General features: G+C 40.6%; 1 protein-coding gene across 2 annotated transcripts in view; it reads right to left on the reverse strand.

Moving 5' to 3' along the window:
- Window positions 1-13,306, reverse strand: part of notch1 (notch 1) — a 73,827-nt gene that overhangs the window by 35,185 nt on the left and 25,336 nt on the right. For both annotated transcript variants that reach the window (NM_001135695.1, XM_036976507.2), the window contains 1 exon segment: window positions 6,802-7,140. In NM_001135695.1, coding sequence (NP_001129167.1) covers window positions 6,802-7,140 — 339 coding nt within the window.

Consider the following 13,306-nt stretch of genomic DNA (forward strand, 5'->3'; position numbering starts at 1 on the left):
AGAGAGTGATTTATTTCAGCTTTTATTTCTTTCATCACATTCCCAGTGGGTCAGAAGTTTACATACACTCAATTAGGATTTGGTAGCATTGCCTTTACATTGTTTAACTTGGGTCAAACGTTTTAGGTAGCCTTCCACAATAAGTTGTGTGAATTTTGGCCCATTCCTCCTGACAGAGCTGGTGTAACTGAGTCAGTTTTGTAGACCTCCTTGCTTGCACACGCATTTTCAGTTCTGCCCACAAATGTTCTATAGGATTGAGGTCAGGGCTTTGTGATGGCCACTCCAATACCTTGACTTTGTTGTCCTTAAGCCAATTTGCCACAACTTTGGAAGTATGCTTGGAGTCATTGTCCATTTGGGAGATCCATTTGTAACCAAGCTTCCTGACTGATGTCTTGAGATGTTGCTTCCATATATGCACATCATTCCCCCCCCTCATGATACCATCTATTTTGTGAAGTGCACCTTTCCCCTCTGCAGCATAGCACCCACACAACATGAAGCTGCCACCCCCGTGCTTCATGGTTGGGATTGTGTTCTTCGACTTGCAAGCATCCCCCCCATTTCCTCCAAACATAACAATGGTCAATATGGCAAAACAGTTATATTTTTGTTTCATCAGACCAGAGGACATTTCTCCAAAAAGTATGATCTTTGTCCCCATGTGCAGTTGCAAAACGTAGTCTGGATTTTTTTGGGTGGTTTTGGAGCAGTGGCCTCTTTCTTGCTGAGCAACCTTCCAGGTTATGTCGATATAGTACTCGTTTTACTGTGGATATAGATACTTTTGTACTGGTTTCCTCCAGCCAGCATCTTCCTTTGCTGTTGTTCTGAGATTGATTTGCACTTAATGCACCAAAGTACGTTCATCTCTAGGAGACAGAACACGTCTTCATCCTGAGCGGTATGACAGCTGTGTGGTCCCATGGTGTTTATACTTGCGTACCATTGTTTGTACAGATGAACGTGGGACATTCAGGCATTTGGAAATTGCTCCCAAGGATGAACCAGACTTGTGGAGGTCTACAACTTTTTTTCTGGGGTCTTGGCTGATTTCTTTTGATTTTCCCATGATGTCAAGCAAAGAGGCACTGAGTTTGAAGGTAGGCCTTGAAAAACATACCCAGGTGCACCTCCAATTGATTCAAATTATGTAAATTAGCCTATCAGAAGCTTCTAAAGTCCAGACACAATTTTCTGGAATTTTCCAAGCTGTTTAAAGGCACAGTCAACTTAGTGTATGTAAACTTCTGACCCACTGGAATTGTGATACAGTGAATTATAAGTGTAATAATCTGTCTATAAACAATTGTTGGAAACATTACTTGTGTCATGCACAAAGTAGATGTCCTAACCGACTTGCCAAAACTATAGTTTGTTAACAAGAAATGTGTGGAGTGGTTGAAAAACGAGTTTAATGAACTAAGTGTTTGTAAACGTCTGATTTCAACTGTATATTTTTCATCCATCTACACACAATATCCCATACTGACAAAGCAAAAACAGGTTTTTAGAAATGTTTGCAAATTTGTTAAGCATAAAAAACAGATACGTTATTTACATAAGTATGCAGACCCTTTGTTATGAGACTCGAAATTGAGCTCAGGTGCATACTGTTTCCATTTATCATTCTTGATGTTTCTACAACTTGATTGGAGTCCACCTGTGGGTTATTTCATTCGATTGGACATGATTTGGCACGGCACACACCTGTCTATATAAAGTCTCTGAATGTCCTTAATCTCTGGAGAGACCTGAAAATAGTTGTGCAGCGACGCTCCCCATCCAACCGGACAGAGCTTGAGAGGATCTGCAGAGAAGAATGGGAGAAACTCCCAAAATACAGGTGTGCCAAACTTGTAGCGCCATACTCAAGAAGGCCTGAGACTGTTAACTTCTTAGGGCTGAGATCCAGCTAACGGGATCGATATGACAACAGCCAGTGAAAGTGCAGGGCGCCAAATTCAAAACAACAGAAATCTCATAATTAAAATTCATCAGACATACAACTATTTCACACCATTTTAAAGATACACCTCTTGTTAATCCCACCAGTGTCCGATTTCAAATAGGCTTTACGGCGAAAGCCCCACAAACGATTATGTTAGGTCAGAGCCAAGTCACAGAAAACTACAGCCATAAATCAGAAATAGAGAGAGAATTAATTACTAACCTTTGATGATCTTCATCAGATGACACTCATAGGACTTCATGTTACACAATACATGTATGTTTTGTTCGATAAAGTGAATACTTAAATTAAAAAAATCTCAGTATACATTGGCGCGTTTTCAGTAGTTTCAAAAACATCCAGTGATTTTGCAGAGAGCCACCTCAATTTACAGAAATACTCATAATAAACATTGATAAAAGATACAACTATTAGACACGGAATTATAGATCCACTTCTCCTTAATGCAACCGCTGATTTCAAAAAAGCTTTACGGAAAAAAAAAACAAACCATGCAATAATCTGAGTACGGCGCTCAGAGCCCAAACAAGCCAAAAAGATATCCACCATATTGTGCAGTCAACAGAAATCAGAAATAACATTATAAATATTCACTTACCTTTGATGATCTTCATCAGAATGCACTTCCAGGAATCCCAGTTCCACAATAAATGTTTGTTTTGTTCGATAATGTCCATTACTTATGTCCAAATAGCTACTTTTGTTAGTACGTTTTGTAAACAAATCCAAACTCACGAAGCGCGTTCACTAGGAGCAGACGAAATGTCAAAAAATTCCGTTACAGTCCGTAGAAACATGTCAAACGATGTATAGAATCAATCTTTAGGATGTTTTTAACATAAATCTTCAATAATGTTCCAACTGGAGAATTCCTTTGTCTTCAGAAATGCAATGGAACGCGAGCTAACTCTCACGTGAACGAGCGTCACAAGCTCAAGGCATTCTGGCAGAGCCCTGACTCTTTCCCCTCTCATTACAGTAGAAGCATAGAACAAGGTTCTAAAGACTGTTGACATCTAGTGGAAGCCTTAGGAAGTCCAACATGACCAATATCCCACTGTATCTTCAATAGGGAATGAGTTGAAAAACAACCAACCTCAGATTTCCCACTTCCTGGTTGGATTTCTTCTCAGGTTTTTGCCTGCCTTATGAGTTCTGTTATACTCACAGACATCATTCAAACAGGTTTAGAAACTTCAGTGTTTTCTATCCAAATATGCTAATGCTATGCATATATTAGCAACTGGGACTGAGTAGCAGGCAGTTTACTCGTGGCACTTTATTCATCCAAGCTACTCAATTCTACCCCAGCCATAAGAAGTTAACGCTGCCAAAGGTGCTTCAACAAAGTACTGAGTAAAGGGCCTGAATACTTATACATTTGCAAAAATGTCTAAAAAACTGTTTTTTCTTTGTCATTATGGGGTATTGTGTGTAGTTAGATAAGGGGGAGAAAAACAATGTAATACATTTTAGAATAAGGCTGTAATGTAACAAAATGTGGAAAAAGTCAAGAGGTCGGAAAACTTTCTGCATGCACTTTCTGTTGAAAGGTGAACCTTTGCCCCAGTCTGAGGCGCGATAGGCTAATTACCATACAAAAAAAAAGGCATGACTTGGATCAAACTTGGATCAGTAGCTTCTTTAAAAAAAATACATAGTGCCTACAGTCAGGAGGAAAGGCAGTCCGTGCAATTTGGGAAGATTATTGTTGAGTTGCAACGGTCTGAAAAGTTGAGCGGCTAAGCCAGCCATATTGCAATATTTCATAATACAATGCAGGAAAATATAATTTGGTAAGCAAATGGTTATTGCTGTAAAGAGAACACAATAAAAATACTAATGTCGTATCAAAATTCTCAACTTAATTGACCGAACAACAGTATAGCCTATATTATTGAAACAGAACATATTCACTATTCATCATTGTTGAGTCAGTGCTACTTAAAGGTTTGCTTTTTACAATTTCCTCCTCCAGTTTAGATGAACGTCATATTCTGTGTCTCGCCTTCTCTTAGGCCTATTATATGGTCGTTTTTATTGTATCTACTTGTCAGTATCAGTCGAGTAGGCTAACTGAATAAAAAATATTATGCTAATGTATCCAGTCATTGTGTAGTATAATTTTATGAAATGTGTTTATAAAAAGGCAACACTTTCCCATGCAAAGAAAGAAATGTACAGTATCCAATATAGCCTAGGCCTAATCTACACTATAAGTGCTCAGCTATGCATTGAACGGTCGTTTTTTGCGAACAGTGATTGAGTATATTATTAGCCTAAATTATGACCATCCAATCTACTCATCACTTTACAAACAGTATGCTATCTTACATAAGTCTGCAAATGCGATTATGCATGGAATGCTTTTTTATTAAGGGGAATTTTTATGGTGAAAATTTGCTTCACCAAACTTGAAACTCACGCGCCGCCTATGTATGCCAAGTTGTAAAGCGGATTCATGTGCTTCATTTAAAAAATTTAACAACAAATATAGCAGCAAAAGAATCCTGGGATCACTTGTTAAATAGTGGCCATCCAAAACTCTATTTTCAAATGCGATTGCGCAATGACTGGGCTTAGAAGAACACGTTTCACTAGGCTCTGTAGGCTATGTGCTCTCTAACTGTGTTCCAGGGGTCTTGGGCCTATAGGCTACAGTGCCGTGAAAAAGCACTTGTACCCTTTCTGATTTTCTGCATTTTTTGCATATTTTTTTTATGCCGAATTTTTATCAGATCATCAACCAAAACCTAATATTAGATAAAGGGAACCTGAGTTTACAAATAACAAAACCAAAAGTATACTTATTTTCTTTATTTAATTAACAGAGTTATGCAACATCCAACTCCCGTGTGAAAAAGTAATTGTCTCCTGACACTCAACTGGTTGAGCCAACTTAAGCTGCAATGACTGCAACCAAATGGTCCCTGTAGTTCTTGATCAGTTGTGGAGGAATTTATCACAATACCACATGTATTGCAGTGTTTGCAGTGTTTGGTTTTCGGCAGACATAAATGGGACCCACCTCATCCAAAAAGTTGACAAGAAGCACATGGATGATCATCAAGCCTCTTGGAAGAACGTTCTATGGACAAATGAGTCAAAAGTATAAGTTTTTGGACAACATGGGTCCCATTATGCCTAGTCAAAGTCCAGACCTAATCCCAATTGAGATGTTGTGGCAGGACATGAAACGAGCAGTTCATGCTTGAAAACCCACAAATATCGCTGAGTTAAAGCAATTCTGCATGCAAGAGTGGGCCAAAATTCTTATACAGCTATGTGAGAGACTGATCAACAACTACAGGAAGCATTTGGTTGCAGTCATTGCAGCTAAAGGTGGCAAAACCAGTCATTGAGTATAAGGGGACAATTACATTCTCACACAGGGGAACTTGAGTTGCATAACATTGTAAATTAAATAAATTAAATAAGTATACTTTGTTATTTGTTAACTCAGGTTCCCTTTATCTAATATGAGGTTTTGGTTGAAGATCTGATAACATTAGGTATAAAGAAATATGCAAAAATAGAGAAAATCAGAAAGGGGGCAAATACTTTTTCATGGCACTGTACATTTGGAGTTATTTGGTCACTTTAATTGTGATACAAACCTTAATAACAGAAAAGTGTTTTTGAGATTCTTCAAAGTAGCCATGCTTTGCACACTCTTGGCATTCTCTCTTCATGAGGTAGTCATCTGGAATGCATTTCAATTAACAGGTGTGCCTTGTTAAAAGTTAATTTGTGGAATTTCTTTCCTTCTTAATGTGTTAGAGCCAAATCAGCTGTGTTGTGACAAGGTAGGGGTGGTATACAGAAGATAGCCCTATTTGGTAAAAAAAAAACAGGTCCTATTGCAGATTCAGTCTTCCCAGCCTGGTGCAGGTCTACAATTTTGTTTCTGGTGTCCTTTGACAGTTCTTTGGTCTTGGCCATAGTGGAGTTTGGAGTGTGACTGTTTGAGGTTGTGGACAGGTGTCTTTTATAGTGATAACAAGTTCAAACAGGTGCCATTAATACAGGTAACGAGTGGAGGACAGAGGAGCCTCTTAAAGAAGAAGTTACAGGTCTGTGAGAGCCAGAAATCTTACTTGTTTGTAGGTGACCAAATACTTATTTTCCACCATAATTTGCAAATAAATGCATAAAAAAATCATACAATGTGATTTTCTGGATTTTTTTCTCTCATTTTTTCTGTCATAGTTGAAGTGTATGATGAAAATTACAGGCCTCTCTCATCTTTAAGTGGGAGAACTTGCACAATTGGTGGCTGACTAAATACTTTTTTGCCCCACTGTATTTGATTCTTCAAAGTAGCCACCCTTTGCCTTCAGTAGTTAGCCATAACAGTAGAATTTCAGTAGTTAGCCATAACGTTTCCTACAGGTTTCCTCATGGTTCTATTTAAAGGCATGTTTTCAGAACCTCCCAGCAATCTATACATTTACGTTCCCAGAACAGGAAACATTTTCCCTTCCGTTTACAGAACATTTAAAAAAGTTCTGTTTTACAGGTCAGGAAACTCATGGTTTCGTTCCCGGAACCAATGGGAAACCAAAAACGTACGTTCCCACAACTTCCAAGGAACTAAATGTGTTAGCTGGGAAACGTCTGCGCAATAATATCATGCCAGCAAAAACCAGAGACTAGCAATGCCCTATATCCACCAATCACATCCAAGCTACAACAGCTCTCTATTAATCAATTCCTGACAGTACCTCTTTGGTAAACACAAATGATTGAAAAGTCAATGCCAGGCAGGCTCAAACAGGCACAGATTAAGAATTTTAATTGATTTGAGCAAAGGGGTGAAGGGTTACCTGGCAGGCAGCTGCAGTCATAGGTGGTGTCCCCCTTCTGCACGCAAGTGCCCCCACTGTGGCAGGGAGAGGGGTTGCAGGGCATGTAGGGGGTCTCACAGTTGGCACCCGTGTACTCCTGGGGGCAGCGGCAGTGGTAGGAGCCCACCTCATTCACACACATGCCCCCGTTGCGACAGGGTGACGACATCTGGGCACACTCATTGACGTCCAGCTTGCAGGTCTGGCCATGAAAGGCGGGCAGGCATGCACAGATGTAGTGGGACTCGAAGGGTGAGCATTGTCCACCGTTGGCACAGGGGTTGGATGCACAGGGGTTGGCAATCTGGCATGTCTTCCCTAGAGGAGGAGGATAGGATGACAACAAAGAATTAACATCAAACATACCTGCATGAACAGTATTTCATTTGGTCACTTCATTTAGGCCATACCCAGCTAGCACATAATGTTCTGAAAACCATATGTAACCAACTGTACATTTCGGTGTTCCTCAAGGTTCCGTTTTAGGACCACTATTGTTTTCACTATATATTTTACCTCTTGGGGATGTCATTCGAAAACATAATGTTAACTTTCACTGCTATGCGGATGACACACAGCTGTACATTTCAATGAAACATGGTGAAGCCCCAAAATTGCCCTTGCTAGAAGCATGTGTTTCAGACATAAGGAAGTGGATGGCTGCAAACTTTCTAAGTTTAAATTCGGACAAAACAGAGATGCTTGTTCTAGGTCCCAAGAAACAAAGAGATCTTCTGTTGAATCTGACAATTAATCTTAATGGTTGTACAGTCGTCTCAAATAAAACTGTGAAGGACGTCGGCGTTACTCTGGACCCTGACCTCTCTTTTGAAGAACATATCAAGACCATTTCAAGGACAGCTTTTTTCCATCTACGTAACATTGCAAAAATCAGAAACTTTCTGTCCAAAAATGATGCAGAAAAATTAATCCATGCTTTTGTCACTTCTAGGTGAGACTACTGCAATGCTCTACTTTCCGGCTACCCGGATAAAGCACTAACTAAACTTCAGTTAGTGCTAAATACGGCTGCTAGAATCCTGACTAGAACCAAAGAATTTGATCATATTACTCCAGTGCTAGCCTCCCTACACTGGCTTCCTGTCAAAGCAAGGGCTGATTTCAAGGTTTTACTGCTAACCTACAAAGCATTACATGGGCTTGCTCCTACCTATCTCTCTGATTTGGTCCTGCCTCCTAATTGTCCCTAGAATTTTTAAGCAAACAGCTGGAGGCAGGGCTTTCTCCTATAGAGCTCAATTTTTATGGAACGGTCTGCCTACCCATGTCAGAGACGCAAACTCGGTCTCAACCTTTAAGTCTTTACTGAAGACTCATCTCTTCAGTGGGTCATGTGATTGAGTGTAGTCTGGCCCAGGAGTGGGAAGGTGAACGGAAAGGCTCTGGAGCAACGAACCGCCCTTACTGTCTCTGCCTGGCCGGTTCCCCTCTTTACACTGGGATTCTCTGCCTCTAACCCTATTACAGGGGCTGAGTCACTGGCTTACTGGGGCTCTCTCATGCCGTCCCTGGAAGGGGTGCGTCACCTGAGTGGGTTGATTCACTGATGTGATCATCCTGTCTGGGTTGGCGCCCCCCGTTGGGTTGTGCCATGGCGGAGATCTTTGTGGGCTATTCTCAGCCTTGCCTCAGGATGGTAAGTTGGTGGTTGAAGATATCCCTCTAGTGGTGTGGGGGCTGTGCTTTGGCAAAGTGGGTGGGGTTATATCCTTCCTGTTTGGCCCTGTCCGGGGGTGTCCTCGGATGGGGCCACAGTGTCTCCTGACCCCTCCTGTCTCAGCCTCCAGTATTTATGCTGCAGTAGTTTATGTGTCGGGGGGCTAGGGTCAGTTTGTTATATCTGGAGTACTTCTCCTGTCCTATTCGGTGTCCTGTGTGAATTTAAGTGTGCTTTCTCTAATTCTCTCTTTCTTTCTCTCTCTTGGAGGACCTGAGCCCTAGGACCATGCCCCAGGACTACCTGACATGATGACTCCTTGCTGGCCCCAGTCCACCTGGCCGTGCTGCTGCTCCAGTTTCAACTGACCTGAGCCCTAGGACCATGCTCCAGGACTACTTGACATGATGACTCCTTGCTGGCCCCAGTCCACCTGGCCGTGCTGCTGCTCCAGTTTCAACTGTTCTGCCTTATTATTATTCGACCATGCTGGTCATGTATGAACATTTGAACATCTTGGCCATGTTCTGTTATAATCTCCACCCGGCACAGCCAGAAGAGGACTGGCCACCCCACATAGCCTGGTTCCTCTCTAGGTTTCTTCCTAGGTTTTGGCCTTTCTAGGGAGTTTTTCCTAGCCACTGTGCTTCTACACCTGCATTGCTTGCTGTTTGGGGTTTTAGGCTGGGTTTCTGTACAGCACTCTGAGATATCAGCTGATGTACGAAGGGCTATATAAATCAATTTTATTTTGATGTTAGAGCTTGGTGATAGAATGGTTGTCCTATGGTTATTTTGCATACAACCTTCCCACAACCCCCTGGGAATGGTGCAGGATAGTTGATTGGCTTTTGAACACATTTAATGAAAAAAATAAACGTTATTTTCTTGGTATCCCATTAGCCTGGTTGCAGTCTCTGTTCAGCTACTACATTCCACTCCTATCATTTCCCAAAGAGACTGGCCTTTTGGCAATCTTCAAATATGAACATTCTATCATTAATGAGCTCGAGGAGATCAGAGGATTTGATCCTGATTCAATAACCCTCACAGCTATCATCCAATCACAATATTTATGCAAATTCAATTGAGAGGAAAACGTAAACTTAATTTATACATTTGATTGGAAACATTGTAACATTGGGCATGCTGACAAAATACATGTGTGTGTGTGGCGTGTGGAGAACAGAAGATACCCGTTTATTGCATTTTTACCACCAGCCAATGTGATCACATCACACTAGAGAAGCTCTTGCCATTCAAACTTCCCTGCCAGTTCATTGTGAAAGCAGTAGCCTATTTTATATCCAGCAAGCAAGAGCAAGGTGCCTCTTTCCTCAAATAAATGTATTTGCTCAAAATAAGTAACCAAACTATATTGCTACTTCTGGTTCACGAATTGGGCTAGGCTACTGGTTCAATAGCTATAAGAGGATGGAAGAGAGAGGAAGAAGAGATAGGGGAAGAGAGGATGGAAGAGAGAGGATGGAAGAGAGAGGTATAAAGAGGGAAATGAAAGGGAAAGGGGATACCTAGTAAGTTGAACAATTGAATGCATTCAACTGAAATGTTTCTTCTCTGAATCAGAGGTGCGGGGTGCTGCCTTAATCGACATCCACGTCTTCGGGGCCCGGGAAACAGTGGGTTAACTGCCTTGCTCAAGGGCAGAATGACACATTTTTACCTTTTCAGCTCAGGGATTCGATCCAGCAAGAGCGAGAGGATGGAAGAGAGAGAAAGAGAGAGGATGGAAGATAGATGGCCAGTGGAGGCCAGTGGAGATGCATGAATTGCGCAAGAAGGGAATAGTGAAGACAGATATGTGTAAATTAGAAGTTAATTAATAGGCTGGACTATGCTAGCCTATATATTAGACCTAGCCTACCACAATTTAGGCGACCAACATCTGTGTTATGCAAAGCCAGAGCCATTTTTTATTTATTTGTCTGATGCCCATTTTGTGCCAATTAATTGAAGTTGAAGATCTCCAAATCGTCAGTTTAATTAAATGTGCTATAAAAAAAAGCATAGTGCCCAGGTCTATTTAATGAAACTGGCTGACAGTGGCTGTTGACGTAGGCAACAGATTGCAAAACAGGGAATCCCCGATTCCTCACTGAGCTTGTCTTATCCAAAAATGCATATCAAATGCAAGTGCACTGTCCAGCAGCTCACATCAGCAGGATCGAGAGCCTTTTGACTAGGAGGGACGTCTAACGTGGATTGCTCAATTAATGATTATGATCACATTTCCTCAATTTAAATAATAACCCTATGGGGACACCTATACCTAGGCAGCCAAGCATGAGGGATCAGCCTTTTATCATTTAGACACGATGTTGAAATATCCTTACGCCTAGAATAAAAACCATCAGGCTTCCGGCATAGAGCCAGCAGCATACCACCCTGCATACCACTGCTGGCTTGCTTCTGAAGCTAAGCAGGGTTGGTCCTGGTCAGTCCCTGGATGGGAGACCAGATGCTGCTGGAAGTGGTGTTGAGGGCCAGTAGGAGGCACTCTTTCCTCTGGTCTAAAAAAATATCCCAATGCCCCAGGGCAGTGATTGGGGACACTGCCCTGTGTGCCGTCTTTCGGATAGGACGTTAAAACGGGTGTCCTGACTCTCTGAGGTCACTAAAGATCCCATGGCACTTATTGCAAGAGTAGGGGTGTTAACCCCAGTGTCCTGGCTAAATTCCCAATCTGGCCCTCAAACCATCACGGTCACCTAATAATCCCCAGTTTACAATTGGCTCATTCATCCCCCCCCTCTCCACTGTAACCATTCCCCAGGTCGTTGCTGTAAATGAGTCAACTTACCTGGTATAAGAACAGATAAAATAAATAAATAAAATATTCAACTGAATTTAAAAAATAAAGAATTACATGAGGCATTTAGGGAAAAACTAATCCAATGCAAATCTTCCTCTGGAATAAGGCACATGCTGGGATAATCATGACATCACTAGTAATACTATAGCGGTCTCTCCATCTCCCCCTTCAAACTTTCCTTGTCAATTAATTTGATATGGTGAATTACACTATAGGCCTAATCTAAAGTTTCCTAAAATAGCCTGTCTGGACTCCATCTCGTAATAAGAGAGGTAGGACAAATAATATAACTGACATAAAAGTAATGATGATCAGCATATCAAAAGGTTAGCTGGACTTAGCTAAAGACCCATAGATCAACAATTCAAGGTTTACCTAGTAGCAGTGCAAATATCATGGTACAGCTATATGGACACTCAATCATTATGGTACTTCTTAATGGTAAGTTTATAAACATATATTATGATAAATATAATTTAAACTTGTATATCATTATGGTAAATGGTGAAATAAGCATTGCCATTTATAAATGTAATGGCTTAGCAGAAAATAAGAAAATATTATCATTACCTAGCTTAAAGAGAAGGAATATAATATATTTTGTTTACAGGAAACTCATTCAACAAATGTAGATGAAATTGTGTGGAAAAGGGATTGGGTGGGGGGGGGGGGGGGGGGGGGGAAATATACATCTCCAATGGGAAAAGAAACTCAAAAGGGGTGATGATATTAATGAACAATAATTTTGATCCGACTGTGCAAATTGTTCAAACAGATCCACAAGGTAGATGGATGGTTTTAAATATATTATTGGACTATAAACAGAGTGTTTAGTTTGAGACACAGACGCCTCTCACAAGTCCTCAACTGGCAGATTCATTAAATAGTACCCGCAAAAACACCAGTCTCATCATCAACAGTGAAGAGCAGACTCCGGGATGCTGGTCTTCTAGGCAGTTGAGGTATACCAAACCTTTTTTGATGTACTCAGAGCACCGCTATCAGCATGTTTTAACCAGTCCTATAAAAATGGTAGATTATCAGAGAGTCAACAAGAAAGTCTGATTTCATTATTACTGAAACAGGGCCCAAGTGTTAAATATAAAGATCCAGTCCGTAAAAGAAATTGGAGGCCCCTTACACTTCAGGGTTGTATTGCAAAAATTCTAGCAAAATGCATAGCACATAGAATAAATAAGGTTTTGTCGGATATTATTCATCCTAATCAGACAGGTTTTTTACATGGACGATACATTTGAGATAATATAAGACAAGTACTGGAAACAATAGAACACTATGAAAAATCTGTGAAACCACAGCTGACTTTGAAAAGGCTTTTGACAAAGTACGACTGGAATATATATATAAATGCCTGGAATATTTCAATGGGTTAAAGTTATGTATAGTAACCTAGGTGTAAAATAGTAAATAATGGCTACTTCTCAGAAAGTATTAAAACAAGGTTGTCCACTATCGGCATATCTATTTGTTTGACAATCGAAATGTCAGCTATTCAAATCAGATCCAACAATAATATCAAGGAGCTAGAAATCCAGGGCTTAAAAACAAAAAAGGTGTCATTTTAGGCTGATGATTCTTTAAAAAAAAGAATGTATCCACAATTTGGATCCGTCCACAGCCTTAGAGGATCTACAGTGCCTTGCGAAAGTATTCGGCCCCCTTGAACTTTGCGACCTTTTGCCACATTTCAGGCTTCAAACATAAAGATATAAAACTGTATTTTTTTGTGAAGAATCAACAACAAGTGGGACACAATCATGAAGTGGAACGACATTTATTGGATATTTCAAACTTTTTTAACAAATCAAAAACTGAAAAATTGGGCGTGCAAAATTATTCAGCCCCTTTACTTTCAGTGCAGAAAACTCTCTCCAGAAGTTCAGTGAGGATCTCTGAATGTTCCAATGTTGACCTAAATGACTAATGATGATAAATACAATCAACCTGTGTGT

The sequence above is a fragment of the Oncorhynchus mykiss genome, chromosome 5, assembly GCF_057628025.1.
Source record: "Oncorhynchus mykiss isolate SJ-2025 chromosome 5, ASM5762802v1, whole genome shotgun sequence".
In the NCBI taxonomy this organism is placed as follows: domain Eukaryota; kingdom Metazoa; phylum Chordata; class Actinopteri; order Salmoniformes; family Salmonidae; genus Oncorhynchus; species Oncorhynchus mykiss.